This window comes from Pristis pectinata, chromosome 28 (assembly GCF_009764475.1).
Source record: "Pristis pectinata isolate sPriPec2 chromosome 28, sPriPec2.1.pri, whole genome shotgun sequence".
NCBI lineage: Eukaryota > Metazoa > Chordata > Chondrichthyes > Rhinopristiformes > Pristidae > Pristis > Pristis pectinata.
In genome coordinates, this window is record NC_067432.1 from 22703699 (window position 1) to 22724402 (window position 20704).

Below are 20704 nucleotides of genomic sequence, written 5' to 3' on the forward strand. Positions count from 1 at the left end.
AACAATAACACTTATGACCATAATGTGCAAGAATTTTAAGGAAATTCAAACTATGCTAAAAGTCCAGGCTTGGTGTTACTGATCCATTCCAATACCCACTATTCATATCCTTCTCCACCACGTACTTAGCAGTTCACATCTTCTGTACCCTTACATATCACTAAACATTGAATTGCAGCACCAAGACCCAAAACTCATTAACTTGATGCAATGACCTGACTTTTCTCAAGCTTCTTTCTTTCAAGATTTAACTGAGAAAAGTGTTTCTCTGTTTCTTCTGTGTCTATGTAATAATTCGTTATTAAAGTTTTAAGGCTAGCATGTCTTTCACTTTGGTTGACTTTCTAAAGATTCCAGAATCTACAGTCCTTTGTGAAAGTGTCTCATGTTTTTCATTAGTTTCCTATTAAAACAAGACAAACCTGTACCTATTAATAATTTCCCCCAGCTTGGTTTTTAAAAGAGCTACTCTTTACCTGTTGAAACCCTTACGCTCTGTTTTATATTCCTTGTTGGTTGACTCTCACAGTCAGTTCTTGCTATCCTTATCAATTTCTTTCAGACATCTAAGCCTCCTACAGTTTTATAGTTGAATGAAACTGTGCACCTTTTAAGAGTGGTGTTTTTTATCTGTATGTCTTTGCTCTTGTAATATTTTCATTTTGTGTTGTCATGTTTCAAGTGAAGTGATCATTTCCTTCTTGCAAAGGATTTTATCATTGCATTATGTTACATTACAATATGTAACAACAGAAGATTTTAAAAAGCAAGTTCTAGTTATCGCAACAGCTTATGGAGAATGTAAACTTTATAAAAAGAGAACACGTCAGGGCACTGCTGGAGAAACTAAAGCAACAGCATGTGGATTTAGCAAATGTGTATTCCTGAAGACATGAGTAATATTTGTTCTAATAATATTTGTTCTAACTCCTAATAGTGGGTAATAATAGACCTGCAATTTAAGGAGTTTAGCTGTAAGGGATTAACAAATTGCCAGCTAGAAACTGAGATACTGTATTACTTAAAACGATTAAAGAAAAAGGAATGTAAATGGAAAATGACAGTGATCTAGAAGTCATAATTGACGATAAATAAAGCTTACTGCAGCAATACTCAGAAGCAGTAAATAAAACAAATTATTATTGGAATTTACTTAGAAGGACAATGTTGAGCCGAAATAATGACATAATGTTGCATCTTTTTAAATCATTATTGCAACTGCATTAAGACTACTGTATTCTATGCTAGTTGCTACTATGCAAAGAATATATTACAATTATTGAGAGGATAGGAACAAATAGAATGAGTGAGATGATGGAGGGAATGATTAGGAACAATTAAATGTCAAACAGAAAGACAAAGGTGGGAGGTGATACGATTGGTGTTTTTGCCATTCTAAGGAGGCCAAATGAAAGGTTAAACTCAGCACCCAAAAATGGTTCACAATATTTGACTAAGCTGGGTTTCCCAAACCTGTTTCTGGCAACCTACCATGTTGACCGGTTATCTTTCAAAGATTCAATGACTTAATTACAGTTAATTGCACTGAAATATGATCTTTGATTAGAAGTTTTAGTGCTACAGAAAAATGTTTTGTTTCTGAAAGAAGGAAGTCTGAGGGAGAGTGGTAGAGAAAGGGGAGGTTTGAGGAGCAGGAGAAACAGGGTGCGGGAGGGTTGGGAGAGACAGGAAAAAAAAAGTGAGGAGGTAAGAAGTGGGTAAAAGAGATAGAGAAAGAGGGTGCAGGTTTAGAGCACTGTCCCAAGAGACTCCAGGCTATAAATCAAAATATGCATCCAGGCTTGATGCTGGAAAGATGGTAGATCACTGCATCGCCTCCCCCTTACCACAGCAACCACCTACACCCCTTCCTCACACTATTCTTTCCACACTCTCTTGCTTTCCCTTTCTCTCCACTCTTACATGTGCAAGCCTCTTACCTGCAGTGATTGGATGTCATTTATCAATTCAGCCTTTGCTTCCATGCCTCAGTTCAATACAGATGCAAGTAAAATTTCTAGCAGCCTTGAGTCTCTGGGGGTGAGGGTGGGATGAGTAATGCATGGTAGAAGGGGGTCCTAGACTCCAAAGAGCCTCTGGCTTCTAGGGAGGTCCTGGCAGCTCTGGACTTTGTGGTGGTGGTGGGAGGGATGCGTCCTGGGCTCCCAGCAGCCTTGAAGGCTGGAATATGGGACATTTTTGCAATCATGTTAACCTTGGGCCCCATTGTATTTCCAGAAAGGTATCCATGCCTCACACAGGGTCACAAGCCATAGTTTAAGAACCATTGGACAAGGTGATGTAGACCTTGTCCAGTACAGGGGAACCAAATGATCTGCAAGAACACTAAGAATGAAGTGAGGCTAATGGAACTACATTTGGGAATTGAAATGCAATATGCACTTGCTGAAGTATGTGTGTTTATCTCAAATGATCAAGGATGAATTTCTGCCTTAATATTTTGGTAAGTGCCTGGCAAACCTGCAAGGCTAACTCCTTTGGAGTGCAGTAGAAATAGCTGATATAGTTTCTTCAAAAGATAATTAGATTAAAATACCTCTGGTTCCAGATCTCAGAAGCCTTAAAACAAAACAGATAATTTTAGTCCTATGATTCCCCAAAATTCCCTCACCTCATGTCCATGTATACTAATTGATCAGAATTATGATTGGATTATGCTTGCCTATTGTGGCTGTGTCATGCAGCTCCCAGTCGGTGGGTGTGTTAGCTGGATCATATTAATATGTGTGTATTACAAAGCCTCCAGATGGCACGGCCAATATTGTTTTATCTTTTATAAGTTGTTTATTATATGTTCAGGTCATACAACAGGCTATGAAAATGCAGTCCTATATAATTATGTGTGAGATCTATTTTTGGAGCTGCCTTGAGATCCATCGTGACCACATCTGCAGTGAATATCTGCGGGGCATGGAATTTCAGCTGAGAGTGAACAGGAGATTGAGATTCAAACATTTGATGCACTGGGAGAGGGAAAATTACCTGCACACTCTCTTCCGGGAGGCATTCACACCATTCTGATTAAGTACCGCAGAATTGATCAGTCAGAAGTGACTGGAAAGTGTGACTACAATGAGAAAGGTATGGGGATCTAGAAAGTAACATTGGAAGAGCCTTGGCCCTTGAATTTGTCCAGAAAGTAAGTTATTCTTGCAGTTTGTGGACAAGAACAGAGACTGCAGGGAGGACAAGCAAACTGATCACATTCCCTTGGTACAAAGGGCCATCCATGTTGCAGGAGTGAAAAGGAATGTAGTGGGGTAGGAGACAATTTGGGGGATAGAAGCCTCTCTCTGCAGCCTCAAGCATGAATCTCATGGATAGGACATCTCCTTGGGACTGATGAAAAATTAGAGAGGGAGTGGAAAGATCCACTTGGCATATCCATGTGGGAATCAGTGACATGGATAGGATAAAGGAGGAAGGGGTGCCCAGGGAATTTGAGCAGCTGGGATTCAAATTAGAAACAGAACCACAAAGGTAATATTTTCTGGATAACTATCTGAGCCACTTGCAAATTACAAAGAGTCAGTAAGATGTGTGGCTGAAAGATTGAAGTGGAAGAAACGGGTTTCAGTTCATGGCACATTGGCACCTATTCTGAGGAATGACGGAGCTTGTCTGTTAGGATGGGCTTCACTGAATTGAGCTGGGACCACAGTCCAAGTGGATTGAATAACTTAGGCTGTAGATAAAGTTGGGAGAATTGACATGGTGACAGGAAATTTAGAAATTTAAAGGTGAAAATGGGTAATGCTGAGCACTGTGAGGAAGGGAAGAGCAGAAAAATACACAGAGCACACCTCTGATTAGAGCCAGGGCAAGGAAAAATTACAAAGGTCTGACCTGAAGGCTTTTTTTCTGAATGCATGCACCATTTGAATAAGATAAATAGTAATAAATGAATATAATGGAATAGCTGTTACAGAGGCACAGTTGCAAAGTGACCAAGATTGGGAATTAAATATTGCAGGATAATTTTAGAAGAGATGGGTAGAATGGAAAAAGAGGAAGGGTAGCTCTGATAATAAAGAATGAGACAAATGCAGTAGAGAAAAAGGATCAAAGGTTAGAGCATCCAAATATACAAATTCAAAGTGTGTCTCTCTGGCATGCCCTCATTGCTGACTAGATTATCGCCTCAATTACGTGTGCCCATCTGCCTGCACCTTTCACGTCCTTACTTATCAACTGTCTGTCCACTTTTGCCTTGAAAATATTGAAAGATTATGCTTCCACCACCATTTGAGAAAGAGAGTTTCAAGGACTTGTGAGAAATTGGGTCTCATCTCTGTCTTAAATGAGTGACCCCTTATTTTTAAACAGCGACCCACCCAGTTCTAGATTCTCCCACAAGAGGAAACATTCTGTCCCTATCCATCCTCAGAATCTCACGTGTCTCAATCCCCTCTCACTCTTCTACACTCCTCATAAATTAATCCATCTCTTCCATGTATTAGTCTATTAAATTCTCCCTGCTTCCAATGCATATGGTCTCACCAATGCCCTGTAAAATTTATGCATAATCTCACTACTTCTGCATTCAATTTCCATAGCAATAAACAATAGCATCTATTAGCTTTCCTAATTGCTTGCTGTATCTGCGTATGAGCTTATTGTGAACCATGCACTAGTACATCTAGATTACTCTGCATCTTTTACTACAGTTTTTTTGCTATTTAGATAATATGCTATTTTTTTTCATTTTTTCTGCCAAAAATGAACAATTTCATGTTTTTACGTATTATAGTCTAAGAAATTGGATCAGTATTGGGTGGTGATAATGATTGGAAAGTATTGATGAGTGACGTCTATATGTTGCAAAACAGTGGTGGTGATGTGAGGAATATTATAAGACAAAAAATGTAAGTGTATGTAATAAGGATAATACAATGATGATGAAGGACTTCACCTGCAGTAAATTGTGAATGATGAGTTTATAAAGTGTATAAGAGGTGGTTTTCTAAATCAGTATGTCAGGGAGCAAATGAGGGAATAGAGTTTATAAGATCTGGTATCATGCAATGATAATAGGATAATTGATAGTCTGGTAGTTAAGGAGCCCTTAGGGAAGAGTGATCATAATATGGTTAATTTATATAATGATTGAAAGTGATTTCGTTCAATGTGAAACGGGTCCTAAATCCGAATAAAACTGTGAAGCCATGAAGTATGAGTTCGTTATGGAAGAATGGGAAACCACATTAAATGATAATGGCAGTAAACAAGCGATAGCTGGTATTTAAAGAGTTAATACAGGATTATACAAAGGGTCAGCTATTCTGGGCTGAGATGAAAAGAACTTTCTTCTCCCAGAAAATAGTAAACCTTTGAAATTCACTGCCCAAGAGGGCTGTGGAAACTTGGAAACTTGGTCACTGAGTATACTCAAGGCAGAGGTTGATGGATTTTTGAATGTTAAGAGAATCGAGAGATAGGAACTTCATGGAGGGTAGTGGCACTGAAGTAAAAGATCAGCCATGATGATATTGAATGGCAAAGCAGGCACCAAGGGCTATGTGCCCTCCTCCTGCTGCAGTTTCTTATATTCTTGAATGGATCCAGTCCACAAGAATTTCATTTTTGTCGAACCAGTTTTTTATTTAAGCTGCACACACACTTTATGAAACCAGTTTTGAGTAGCAACACATTGGAAAGGATTAACGTACATTGAGTTGCAAACCATTTTTACACATAACTGTATCATGTAAATTGATACTTATCTACACTAATATTTTTGGGTGTCTTTCTTCAGTTTTATGGGTTATCCACCTTGAACAATGCATATTGCAATTCCAACATAACACAAATAAAATTAAACCTGTTTCACTCACAGTTCTTAACACTAGCAAAGTTCAGTATCATCTGCAAATTTTCCACATTGTGTCCCAACACCCACATTTAGATTATTAATAAAAAAAAATAAAGTAACAGCCCTGTCACCAAACTCTTTGAGACACCAGTTGTGACCAATGATCAAAGTCAAAGTCGAGTTTATTGTCATATGCACAAGTACATGTATGCCCAGGCGCAATGAAGAACTTACTTGCAGCAGCATCACAGGCACATAACATAATAGCAGCGTTCACAGGAAAAAGATAAATTAAACATAAATTATACACAATAAGAACAAAAAAGAAGTCCATTTTAGTGCAAAATGATCAAAGTGGTTATAGTGTTGCTTAACTGTAGTGGTGATTAGGATTTTGCTGGTTGGTCAAGAACCAAATGGTTGAAGGGAAGTAGCTGTTCTTGAACCTGATGGTGTGGGACTTCAGGCTTCTGTACCTCCTGCCTGATGATAGCTGCGAGAAGATGGCATGACTCAGATAGTGGGGATCTTTGATGATGGACATTGCCTTCTTAAGGCAGCACCTCTTGTAGACACTACTGCTGGTCTGGAGGGATGTGTCCATGATGTATTGGGCAGAGTCCACTACTCTCTGCAGCTTCTTACGTTCCTGCGCATTCGAATTGCCGTACCAGACCATGATCAACCAGTCAGGATACTTTCAACAGTACATCTGTAGAAGTTTGTTGGTGTGTTCAGTGACAAGCCAAACCTCCTTAACCTTCTAAGAAAGTAAAAATGCAGGTGCACTTTCCTTATGATTGCATCTATGTGCTGAGCCCAGGACAGGTCATCTGATATGTTAACGCCTCGGAACTTAAGGCTGCTGACTCTCTTCACTGCCGATCCCCCAATGTAGACTGGTGCATGTTCGCCCTCCTTCCCCTTCATGAAGTTAACAATCAGTTCTTTAGCTACATCCTTCGAGCCAGTTTACATTCCATCTCCTTATATAAGCACTAATGCCTAATTTATGGTCAAGCCTATTGTGTGTTATCTTTTCAAAAGTTGTGATTGTTATTACTTCATACCATTATTTTTTCTCATTGTAGATTTGCAAAGATTGAAATCAGTTCGTCAGCGCCAATTGTTCCATTCAGAGAGACTATCATTCGACCACCAAAAGTGGACATGGTAAATGAAGATATGGGCACTCAGCAAAAGGTTGCTGTCATTCACCAAAAGAAAGAGGACCAGAGTAAATATCCTGAAGGTGTCAGTGTGGATTCTGATGGACTTGTGACTTTGAATACACCCAATAAGTTGTCCACTATCAGCGTGAGAGCTATGCCACTTCCAGAATCGGTAACACAGTTACTTGAAGAAAATAGTGATCTGATTCGTGCAATGGAACTGTTCAACCTGTCAGTAAAAGAAGGCAGAGAAGCTCAAGAAATAAACTTGACCACTCTTGAGGCTATCAAGACGTTTAAGCAAAAGCTAGAAGAGAATTTTGTAGGCCGGAAGTGGAGAAATGCAGTGAACCAAATCTCATCATTTGGACCACGGCGTTATGGCCCCAATATTTTACTAAATGGGTTAAAAAACTATGATAGGCCATCAGTGTGGCAGTGCCTTGACAAAAACAGTAGGGATTCAGGAGCCTATAGGGACTTTGACAATAGTATAATCAGTGGATTTCAATTGGCCACCCTTTCTGGTCCAATATGTGAAGAACCTCTTATGGGTGTTTGCTTCATTTTAGAAAAATGGGACATGAGTAATAAAGTGAGGCAGTTTGTTCAATCTTCCACAGAGGAACAGGCATCTAAACCCGAGGTGCAACAGGAGATAACTGCAAAAGAAAATAGCCTTACTGACTTGAAGCCCATATTGGAAATCACAAAACAACAAAATGGTCGGACTGAGAGCAGCCAGACTCCAGCCAAGAGTTCTGATGATGGAAAATATAACTCTGAAATGGTGCTTACGGATTGCTATGGTCCTTTCTCAGGACAGCTCATTGCCACAATGAAGGAAGCTTGTCGGTTTGCATTTCAGGCGAAGCCTCAGCGATTAATGGCAGCGATGTACACATGCGAGATTATGGCAACTGCAGAAGTGTTAGGTAAGGACTGCAAAATAATTTTCTCTGTTCCGTATTGAAACATATCCCAAGAAAAGTTGTCAGCTAATAAAAATCGTACCAGGATTCCATTGCCCAGTGTTTGAGGTTTCTGCACAGTAGCTGACATCTAAGCTTCCAGTTGGCACAGATCCATGAAATAACAGTGACACACAACAGCCACACCTAGTTATGGCATAGACAGTGGTGTGTAGCAAATTGAGCCTGCTGTTGGCCTTTTCTTGTGTCATTTATTTGGCTTTCTTCATAATTGTACCTGGACATCCAGCAGCATTTACTCTGCCCTGATAAAGAACATGGGAGCAATGCAAGGCTGAATTGCATCTATTTTGATGGAAGGAGTCTGATGAGTAAGGCAGATGAATTGAGAGCATTGATTAGCACATGAGAATATAATATGGTTGCTGTCAGGAACATGGATGAAAGAAAAGTAGGACTGACATTTGAACACTCCATCGTACAAAATCTTCACGTATGATTGGGAGTGGGAAGGGAGGTGTGGTAATGTTAAAGAGGAGGTGGCATTGCATTGATTAAGAAGTCCATAATTATAGTAATAAGTGGTGTGTAGCCTGAAAGGTACTTCAATTAAGGCCATATGGATGCAGCTTAGAAGTAACAAGGGGGCAAATACTTTGCTACGGGACTGTTAACAATCAGTGAGAGAGGAGCAGATATGTAGGCAAATCGCAGAGAGGTTTAAGCATAGTAGGATTATTGTAGTGCAGGATTTCAATTTCCCTTATTAACTGAGATTGCTTTAGTGTGGAAGGCTTAGAGGGAGTGAATTTTTTAAAACTCATCCAGAGAGCTTTTTGACCCAGAATGTAAATAGTCTTTCGAGAGAAGAGGCAGTATTGGACCTAATCTGAGGGAAGGTAGCGAGGCAAGTATTTGGATTGTAAGTGAGAGAGTATTTTGGATATAGTGACTCACTACCTTCAGGTGTTGAGTCATAGAGCATGGAAACAGCCCTTTCAGCCCACTCTGTCCATGCCAACCATCAAATACCCATCTGTACTGAACTAAAATAAACAAAAACTGCAGATACTAGAAATTGGAATTGAAAACAGAACACCCTCAGCTTCCACCCCACCAGCCTCCACCTTCAATAGCCTTCCCTTACACCTCCCCAGTCTCTACATTCAATGGATCATCCTTCACAGTTTCCACTGGTTCTAACATGGTCACACCACCAGGCACACATTCCCTTCCCCTTTCAGCATTTCAAAGTGATCCTCCCTTCCTGACTCCCTGGTTCATTCTTCTACCCCTACAACTATTCCCTGTCTTTTTATGCTTTCCCATGCAACCCTTGGAGATGCAGCTCTTTTCACCTCTTCCCATCATCCAGGGACCCAAACAGTCTTCCCAGGTGAAGCAGTAATTCACGTATACTTCTTCCAAACCACTCTACTGCATTGGTTGTTCACAATGCGGTCTTTTCTACATTAGAGAAACCAAATGCTAACCAGCCTACTGAAAACCAACTTGTTTTCTCTCTTTCCCAGTTCTGACGAATGATCTAGGATCTGAAACATTAACTGCTCTCTTTGAATTTGGAAAGAGATCAAAGAATGAGGAATATCTACCAATGTAGTTGTTGACCTAACTGCATTGGAAGCAGAAATAGTCACTTCACATTTAACCTAGTAACTTGAAGGAAATTGTTTGCTACTTAAATTTTCACCTGTACTTAGATGTTCAACCTATAATATTATCTTTCTTCCGCTCCTCTACAGTTTATCTTCTGCTGAAACCTTTATCCATGTTTGTGCTATCACCAGACTCAGCTACTCCATCTGGTGTGTTGGGCAGCCTCCTGCCTTCATCCAACTAATGCTTCAAATTTACAATTCTAATCCTCTTATTCAAAGCCCCCTGTGGTCTTGCCTCTCTGGATCTTTGAAATACTGTTCACTCATGCACTCCTCCCAGGCTTCTATTTTTTCCTATATTTGGCTCTTGTACATCCTGTATTTCCTTTACTCAACCATTGGTGGCTATGTCATCAGCTGTGAAGGCCATAAATTTTGGAAATCCCTTCCCAAATGTCTTTGGTTCTGCACCACTCCTGTTTGTTAAGGCACTGCTTAAATTTTGCCTCTTTGACCAGGTTTCTAAAGACCAGACATAATGTGTCTGTCTTGGTATCACTTTTAGTCTGATGATGCTCCTCAGATGGACTTATGGTCTCTTTGTTAAAACTGCAAGGTAATTGAAAATTGTTCAAGTCAGGCTGTTGTAGGATCAGAGAGCCAATTCCCCAGCATAATACTGAGGAATGGCAACCTGACGAAGCCCTAACACAGGTCTCCACTTAGAGTTGAGTGAAAGAGCTGGGTGACAAATGTGCTGGCCTCCGTCACTCAGAGTTGCAGTGGGTCTGTCTGAAGCTGACGTAGGCGAGAGACTAAATGTTGGTGATTTCCTTAAGAAGCACTGGCTACTTGATCCAGCAGTATTTTCCTTTTTTATTGATGTCCATTATTGGCCTGGGAAATACTGTTGCATATTGATCCGAAAATCAGCAACAAAACACGAGACAGGAAGATCTTTATTAGAATAGCCTCTTTGTAAACCAGTAGGAAAGGAGTAGATCAGTACAAAACCTATAAGGGAATTGACAACAACTTCCATAATTTTAGGAAGCAGTGAAGTTCCACAGTATGACAATAGAATAAATGCAAGCAAATTTTTAAGGACTGATAAGACAGCAGGAAAATATTGGGAGCTATACACCTCAAAATTGAAACTGTAGACAAAGAATTGCAGCGGATTAGGCATTGGCCAAATTCTTAGAATGATAGAGAAGGAGGCCATTTGGTCCATTTAGTCCATGCTGGTTCCCAGGAAAGAAGTCTCATTAGTCCCATTCCCCTCCTCATTTCACTGCACCCCTGCAACTTATTCTTTCGCACAAGTACCCTTCAACTCGCCTTTGATTCTTGGTGATTGAGAGAGTTGTAGTGAAGAGCAAAAGTTGACAAAACAGATGGTGAAAATGAAGGAGTATGAAAAATAACTTGCATAGTAAATTAAAATCATTGCACAAACACAAGCCAAATAAACATTTGAAAAGATTGACAAGGAATAATGCACATTCATTGAAAACTATGATTTTATTAATGAAAACAAGGAAATGGAGATGTGTGAAGTAAAGAGTACTTTGTGGTGTTCTTGGATGGTGATCCATAATCGTTACTTGACTGGAAGGGAGGAGTAGTTCCAAGAAGCAGCAGCCCTCAGGCCATAGCTCGTGGGAGTAGTCCTCAACAGTCCAGTCGAGTGAAAGGGCAGCAACCCAGAGAAACAATTCCAGTCCTCCTAAATCAAAAGCGAAAGTTGATATATTCTAGAGCAGATCTCCTGCTTGAAGGTGGACTCCTTGTGGAACCCAGTGGGTTAGTACAGACTAAGATTTCCCAGATCTGTAGTTGGGAAATTTACCACTGAACTTGTCCCAAGCACAAGCGCATTTATCTCATTGAAATATATGGGAAGAAATTGTTGCTAGGAGAATGGCAATTGGACCTTATTTGATTTAATTTATTTTGTTTAAATGTATTTAATTGGTTTCAAGCACAAGCGCATTTATCTCATTGAAATATATGGGAAGAAATTGTTGCTAGGGGAATGGTAATTGGACCTTATTTGATTTAATTTATTTTGTTTAATTGTATTTAATTGGTTTCAAGTGGTGTAAAGGTTTTCAGTGCCTTAATTTCTAAACAAAAATAATGTAAAGTTTCAAATACTTTTTTTATTAATCGCTCCCAGGTATTTTTGAATGTTTGTAAATATTAAACCAGTTGTCAAAGCCATTCTGGCCATTCAGTTGCCAGACACTTGCACTAGCAGAGGCCCAGTGCTAAGCCAGGTCTGGGAGCCAGCTGAAACAGCAGTGTACGCCAGGTTCAGGTGACGGGCAAGCTCTGGTGCTTTGTGGTCAGCACAAGATCCAGCCAATCTAAATCCAAATTTTGTACTCGGTCTGAGGTCTGGATCTTCAAATATCCTTTTCCTCAGTCAACAAAGGACTATTCTGGTGCATCAAGGGCAGTGGTAAATTCCAGCATTGATACCTGTCTTCACTGAAAAGTGACTCCTGAAGTATGGAAAGTGGTCCACATTTTCCAGGATGTTACCATGAACTTTTACATTTGGAGAGCATTGTGGTGCAGCAGGGCCACGTTGGTAGAGGACCTTAATCTTGCAGTTGTTAAGTCTAAGGAAGTGACAGCACAGTGAAGGATGTGTACTACTTGGATGATCCAGTGGGCTCACAGAAATGAATTGAGCATCCATTTACGACAACAAACACCTGACTTTGAGGTGCTTTTCATGACCTTTGGGCCTCTCAAAGCTCATTAATAAAATCATAGAATTACTAAAGTACAGAATACAGCCCATTGATCATGTGTCAGCTGTTTGCCAGAGCAGTGAATTTCATCCCATTTTCTCTTCTCTTTATAGACCAAATAATTTTCTTTCAAATGCTTACCCAATTCTTTTTTGAAAGTTATGATTGAATCTGCTTCCACCATCCTGTCTTGAGCAATGCAGTCCAGATCATAGCTACTCATTGTTCATGTCTCCTTTGATTAGTTTGCCAATTTCCTCAAATCTTTGTCTTCTGCATCACAACTAGTCTGCCATTTAATTACTTTGGAAGTGTAGCCACTGTTGTAATGTATGAAACTTGGTGACCAATTTGCATGTGGCATAGTGAGAGTTTTTTTTAGTGATGTTAACACAGGGATAAGTATTGCCATCTCAAAGCTCATTATTGTTGGTCATGAAAAGCACCTGAAAGGCAGGGAATAAATATGACATTCTTCATGAAAATGATACCATAGGATCTCTTGCAATTCTCCAATATTTCTTGAGATTGGAGATAGGTTCTCAGTTTAACATCTTATCCAGAAGATAGTACCTTCAACAGTGCTGCACTCCTTGGTACTGTTATGTCAGATTCAATTTCATGTTCAGCCATATGGATTAAGATTTGAACCTAAGACATACCGAGTCAGAGACGGAAATGTTCCCAGTGTGAAACTTGGCTGATACAATCAGGCATAAATTGTCACTAAGTCAATTAGAATAGTGACTAAAAATTTGGTCAAAGGGAAAGGACTTAAGGGAGGAGAGAGAGGTGGAGAGGCAGAGAAACCTTTGAAGTGTATTTCATGATTTATTCCAGGTGGATCTCAACTTCAGCAAGGTAAGTTATCTCATTTTTATTAGAGATGTTTTAAACTTCTCAGCAGTTTAGTGTGTTTTAGAGAGCGCAAACTTTGGAAAATCTGTTTGGAAAATACTGTTAGTTCCACATTAAAACTGCTTTTTCCATGTAATGTATGAAGTATACCTTAAACTCGAGCATTTAATTGATGGGTTTTACTTTATAATATGACACTTCTGCAGAGGCTATTTTGTATTGAATTGCATCTCTAAATATTTAATGAAAGCATGTTTCAATCTGATTCTCTTTGTGCTTTCTTAGGTCGAGTCTATGCAGTCCTTTCAAAACGTGCAGGCCGGGTATTACAGGAAGAGATGAAGGAAGGGACAGAAATGTTCATCATCAAGGCCGTTTTGCCAGTTGCAGAAAGCTTTGGTTTTGCTGATGAAATCAGGAAGAGGACAAGCGGCCAAGCCAGCCCACAACTTGTGTTCAGTCACTGGGAGGTAAAAAATCAAACCGTTCCATTCAATGTGGGTTTTTTAATGTCCTGCAGAAGTGCTAGATTATTGGAGACATCTATCCAACGGACATGATACATAGTACCACTTTAAACAAAAATCTTCATATTGAAGTCCTTAAAGTTGAGTACTTGAAAGTGAAACTTGGTCTTACATTATGCCTTTTATGATTTTGGGATGACTCAAAGCATTAAGTTTTAGGTTATAATGTAGGAAGCTCAAGATTCATTTCACACAACAAAAGCGTAGAGTTGTACGATATAGAAATAGGCTCTTCGGCCCACTGCATCTATGTTAACCATCTTGCCTATCTATACTAATCCCACTTGCCTGCATTAAATCCAAATCCCTCTATGCCCTGCTCATCCAAGCACCCATCCAGCTGCTTTTTAAGTGTTGTAACCGTTCCTGCCTCCATCACCACCTCCTCTGACAGTTCATTCCAAATCCAAACACTCTTTGTGTGAAAAATTTACCCCTCAGATTCCCTTTAAATCTCTTCCCTCTCACCTTAAACCTATGCCCTGTAGTTTTAGATACCCCTACCATGGGAAACAAATTCTCGCAATCTACCCTATCTAAGCCTTTCATATTTTATAAAAGGTATAAGATAAGATATCTTTATTAGTCACATGTGCATCAAAACACACAGTGAAATGTATCTTTTGCATAAAGTGTCTGGGGGTAGCCTGCAAGTGTCGCCATGCTTCCGGCGCCAACAAAGCATGTCCACAACTTCCTAACCCATACGTCTTTGTTATGTGGGAGGACCTCTATCATTGTCACCTCTCAGCCTCCTTTGCTCTGGGGAAAAGAGATTCAGCCTATCCTTGTGAATCATTTCTGCACCCTCTCCAGCTTAATCACATCTTCACTGTAGCATGGCGACCAGAGCTGCACACAATACTCCAAGTGCAGCCTAACCAATGTTTTGTACAACTGTAACATGATGTTCCAACTCCACTACTCAGTATTAATGTGCTGTTAATGTTAAGGCTGTGTGACATGCCCAGCAGGCCAAACAGTAGAAAAAGAAAACCTGAGCTGTAATGTCGGCAGGTAGAAATGGCCAATTCTGATACAGACAGAAAGAAGAGTGAGTTATTGAAAGCTGGAGAATTCAATATTGAGTCCTGAAGGCTGCAATGTGCCCAGATGGGAGGTGACATGCTGTTCCTCAGCTTATGTTGGGCCTGTTTGTAACAGTGCAGCAAACTGCAGACAGAAAGGCAGAATGAGGCGGTGAATTAAAATGGCAGGTGACCAGAAACTCAGGGTTACTCCTGCAGACTGAATGTAGGTGCTCTGCAAAGCGATCATCCAGTCTGGTTTGGTTTCTCCAGTATAGAGGAGAGCGGATTATGAGCACCGAATATAATATACAAGATCAGAAGAAATGCAAGTGAATCATATATACTTTCAGTACATCTAGATTTTTAAAAAATGATCTCATATTTATGTTTTAAAAATGTCTCAAAGTGCTTCAAAATAATATTGAAATTTCAAATTTATTTTAGAGGGATGTGATCCAGCCAACATATTTGAGTATTAAACCATGCAAACAGTTTCATTTATCTGCAATATTGAAAATGGATCAGTAAGGCTAAATTGATATAAGAAGTCAGTGGAGAGATCACTTTAGTTGAAGTTTACTTTACTTGCTGTGGAACCTGAGCTTGGTTTCCTAAAGCCGTGCCATTTTCTGTAACCTTGTGAGCTGGTTTGTGTCCCATTTGGTATAACTAAGTCCCCGAGGTTTCCAAACTGGGTTGGTAATGAGAGAATGGAGAACAGGCCTCCCTAGTTGAAGAAGGTAAAGTTTGAAGTGGGGTACAATTATGAGCAAATAGTTTCAAGTTAATGTTTATAAATAGAGCAGAGAATATAGAGAGGATGGGGAAATGCTAGAAAAATGAAACTGCCTTAACTGTGGCACAGCAAACTAATAGTTTACGAATATACAGGTTGCAGATACTAGAAATCAGAAATAAAAACAGAAAATGCTTTTATTTCAAGCAGCATCTGCTCTTTGTATTTTTGGCTGTTTTGCCCATGAAGTCTATGTCAGCTCTCAGAACGTTCCCATTAATTCCATAGCAACGCTTACTTCCCTGCAGCCTATTCTCAATCACATGCTCATCAACACCACTCTGAATCCCTTATGCCACACTACACACTTGGAGTTATTTACTGTAATCAATTAACCTACCAAACAGTATGTGTTTGGGATGTGAGAAGAAACCAGAACACCTGGGGAAATCCACACAATACACAGAGAATGTGAAAACTTCAGACAAACAGCACCAGAGGTCGGGATTGAACCTGGATCACTGGAGCTGTGAAGCAGCAGCATTACCTACTTTGGCACTCAACAGGTCAGTCAGCATCTGTGGAAAGAGAAACAGAGTTAACATTTCATGTCAAACGTCCTTCACCATTAAGTTTATGAATATTTGGGCTAAGCAGCAATATATTAATCAATCAACCTTTTCTGAAGAGAAGTTCTCAAAGAGAGAGTCTACGAGGCAAAGACCTGCATTGAGCATGTAGGTTCCACTTCTGTAGGTACCATAGATTTTAAGGATCTGTGTAAGAAAGTACTTGTCATTCAAAGGGATCACTTTTCAGTGTTTGTAAGAATTAGCATTACTGTGCCCCAAGCTATTTTGAGAAGTTGGTGATCACTGAGTTCATTGGAAATAAAGCAGAATGAAACCAAGCAATTAATTTCCCTTCTCAAACATGGAAATTATTAAATATTCAGAAGTCATAAGTGGATGAGCAGACTGCAGTAATGTATGAAGCAGTAATATTCAACACATTAAAACACGTAGGTGAAATCGCTCTTTAAAAGCAGCAGTTTTTACAGAGATACCACCAAGATATTTTTCCATTTAAAAACCTTCTTTTACCTTTTGTTTTACTTTTCACTTTATGGAGGATTAGCAATCAGTGTAAATGAAGCTACAGTATATACCTCAGATTTAACATATCTTCCAGGTGTATCCCTGTTTGTCCAGACAGGAAGCTAAAGGGAATGTGAGGACCTATCTGTAGAAGAGCACTACTTTGGCCCAAAAGGATCAGAATTGCTTCATATCAGTCTACCAAATTTATTTTCTTGCATAATTTCCATTTCTTTCTTTTCCATTGGCCACATCAGTTACCCTAGTTGTTGCTGAACTCCTTCCAAAGTCACAATACAGATTCTATCCATCGAGTGATGCAATAGACATGATCTTCATCAAGTGACAAATGCAAGAAAAATGTAGGACCAACACCAACCACTGTACATGGTTTTTTTTTGACCTCACATAAGCCTTGAATATCCTCATTGACTCATGGGAAGCCATGGTCTCTGATTGCACAAAATGGGGAAGAAGCATCCATAAAAACATGACACAATGAAGACCAAGCACAAACAGTAGAAGGAATGCGCAACATCCAAAATCCATCCATCCTTTCTAGCATCACCTACTATTACTGCAGCAGAGTGTGAAGATCCTGCATAGTTCTCATTGGCCACTTCAGAACTTGAGGAGAAGCAAGTCATCCTCAACCCTTGGGGGCTCCCTAAAAACCCAAGATAGGAGACCAGATCACTCCTTCATCACCACCCCTTATTTCCCCACTCACTCCCCTAAACAAGATCCAATTCTCCCTTCACATGACAGCACACAACCCAGTCATGCTGAAATATTTCAAATTTATGATGATGCCTAACTTGGAAGGATTGTGTCACCATAACATCACCGTGCTTTGCCCTGATGCAGGGTTTCGACCCGAAACATCGACAATTCCTTTATTCCCACAGACGCTGCTCAACCTGCTGAGTCCCTCCAGCAGACTGTTTGTTGCTCCAGATTCCAGCATTTTACAGGCTCTTGTGTCTGCATCACCATACTTGTTAAACTTAGTGACAATGATTGCAGGGAAGGGGGATATTGTTTAAATAACAAAGGTGAATAGCTGCAGTGCACATTATAGATTGTCGTTTTGAAGCCAGTGAATGCAGATGTTTAGAGCCAAATAATTAATCCTTTAAATGTTGTCTTTAACTTTGAAAACTTTCACTATACATTCTCTATCCTGTAACTTCAAAAGAATCTGGAACTGTTGAACAGATCACAATCATGTCTGTTTCTACTGCTATTAGAAATTCCTGTTCAAACCATTATTACGCAACTAGATTTTGAACCCTTTCTTTTCAGCATGTAAAGTTATACAGACAGTTGTGAGATAGGAAAATTCCTGTGCTTTACTTTGTATTGCTTAGATAGTTATCTTTTCTTACCATGCAGGTTTTGTTAAAATCTTACATCAACTACAATTATGTTTACCCCAAGGGGTCATTTCACACCAAGGGAAAAAGACATTCGAGGATAGAAAAATTTTGTTCGGCCTGCAGAAGAGTCATCAATAGTCATTACAGTTGTGCATGTCATGAATTAAAATACGTTTTATCTTTATAGATAATAGCTAATTCTTTTAAATTCCCACACAAAACAAGTAGCTCATCTTAGTTCAGTGTGGAAAAATACTGTATAGAATAATGAGCAAAACATGGATAAAATATAATCGAGACACAAGAGATTCTGTGGATGCTGGAATCTGGAGTACCATTTTGTGTGTAAAATATAATAGGATTGAATTTATAAAATACAAAGGACTTTGAAAATGAAATGTAGATTTTGATATTTTTAAAATACAAGGAGGTGGCAGCTTCACTACTGTTACCATAGCATATTTTAATTTTTATTTAGATCTTTGCCTGGGAAAGTAGAGAAAAATAATTGGTGTCTCTAATTGCAGCTGATACATATTCCTAGAATTAGCAAGGATGCTACTGTTAAAATGCAATTACTCTGTCGGCCACAACTGGAGTGCTGAGGGGTCCAGTCTTATCTGATTTCAGACTGAAACGTCCAAGGAGTCCATCTTTTGAAAAGTAGTTTCTGCTTTTAAAAAGTTTTGCTGGTATTTACCCAGCCCCCATTGCCACGCCCCCCTCCACACCCCCATCTCTGCCCAACACCACACCCCCCTTTGCTTATGTCTGTTGGGTAATCCAATGAGCTCCCCTGATTTCCTCCCACTGCTGCCAAACCATTATCACCAACTAATTGCATATCTGAGCATCAGTACCACGACCATCTGTTGTCTCTTTCCTTGATGTCCTGCTCCATTCCCTCTGATTCCAAGTCTAACCCCAATTCTCCCTGCAGCGATTTGTGAACTGCAGCCTATCTGAGTTATTGCCTCAAAATGTTCACAGTCGAATTCTGGATAGATTCCAAGCATGGGTGGCAAAGTATCTAGAGTCTCTTTCCTTTCAAGTATGTGCTCTTTATCAACTGAATTTAGAGATACCAGTGCTAATAAGGGTTTGAGTTAATTTTTCATTTGGCTTCTCTTTCCTGTTCTGCCTTCCAATTTTATTTTTAATCTCCTCATCCCTTCTATTTGCTAGTTATGAAGCCATGTGTATTACTGGAACAGTGAATCCAAGATCTGTTGCAGCATAAGGATAAGAAACCAGACATTTCAGTTGACTTTAAAACAATATTGTTTTAAGTGATATCTGCTTCAGAGATCCTGGTGGGCATTGGTAATTCTGCCTCCTGAAGATAGTCTGGATAATTTTACCATGCTTCCCACAGGGTAGCAAAGTCTCCCAAATTCTCTATTCAAAGGGATTGTGGAGGCTTAGTTGCTCAGTCAAGGCCGAAATATAGATTTTTGGATATAAAGGAAATTGAGGGAATTAATGCAGGGAAGTGGTGCAAGTTGAAAGATCAGCCATGATCTTATTGAATGGCAGAGCAGGCATGAGTGGCTAAACTGCCTACTCTTGCTTCTGTTTCTTGTATTCTAAATGGTGCCTATCTTTCTAAAAGTCTTGTTGACTACCCAAGTAGGTTTCATTTTGTCCATTCGGAATTTTACTTGATTCAGTCTTGATATTTTTCATCCTCATTTTCAACTGCTCCAGAATCTTGCGTTAAAATGGCACTTGTGTTTCTTTCATAGAAATTTAGTTCGTGAATTCTGTTACTGCTTTCAGGGAAAGAAAGAATTTAGCACATAAATTCAATGGTCTGTCACATTTATGTTTCTTCTTAGAGACACAACCTCCTTTTCCACATAGCAAAGTTGACTAAAATATCAGGAAAAACTGTTTTTAGTTAAGAGTTCTGAATTAGTTATTCTTTGTTATCGATATCTTAGCTGGCACTGTAAATTCAGATATCATAACACAAACTGTAATGCACTTGTTTTGTGAACTAATGAAATCTTCCAGTTGGTTATTTGTCCTGGCATTAAGAATTAGGTAAAATAAGTTAGTTATTATGCTCATCTGTACTGGAAAGTATTCATCAAACATTTCTCTTGAGATAATTTATCCTACAGTTACTGTAGCCCAGAATTTGAGATCTGTCAACATGAGAACAAGACAACAATCTTCACCTGTAATTTAAAAAATAGTTCTGTATCATTATACATACTTAGATTGAAATGTGTGTTAATAGCTCTGTCTCTTTATTATACCCTTGATAATTTTAATGCTCGCCTAATGTTGCTACCCCTACCAGAAGTCTAATTGACCATCAGGCATCACATGTATGTCAGATAATTTATATCACGAACACAAGTAAAGGAGAGCATATCTCAGTGTTGCCTCCTGCATTTCAGTAAACTATAATGGTGGATCTGTGACATTTTCATGACCTGCGTGGTAGGAAAACATCCAGCATTGCAATATTGGAGTTTTACTTTCCATATCTGGATATTGTCAAGAATCAGCCTTTTGAGCTAAGTGACAAGGTGAAGTAACGACTGTCTGCCAATGATATGGAAATCCTTTGAAATGGTTAATTAGAAGTCGCAGACAACATTACATGTATTGGCTGAAAACAATTTATTCTACTGCTTTTTGACATACTTGGTTAAGGAGAGCCCTGATTTTTCATTCTCACATCTATCTCCTTGCAATAATCTACTTAGTGCAGAATTGTCGTTCTCTACTAACTCTTTGAAAA

General features: G+C 39.3%; 1 protein-coding gene across 2 annotated transcripts in view; it reads left to right on the top strand.

The window, feature by feature from the left end:
- Positions 1-20704, top strand: part of efl1 (elongation factor like GTPase 1) — a 214291-nt gene that overhangs the window by 161152 nt on the left and 32435 nt on the right. For both annotated transcript variants that reach the window (XM_052040661.1, XM_052040660.1), the window contains 2 exons: positions 6925-7940; positions 13465-13649. In XM_052040661.1, the coding sequence (XP_051896621.1) occupies positions 6925-7940; positions 13465-13649 (1201 nt within the window). The remainder of the gene's footprint in view (positions 1-6924; positions 7941-13464; positions 13650-20704) is intronic.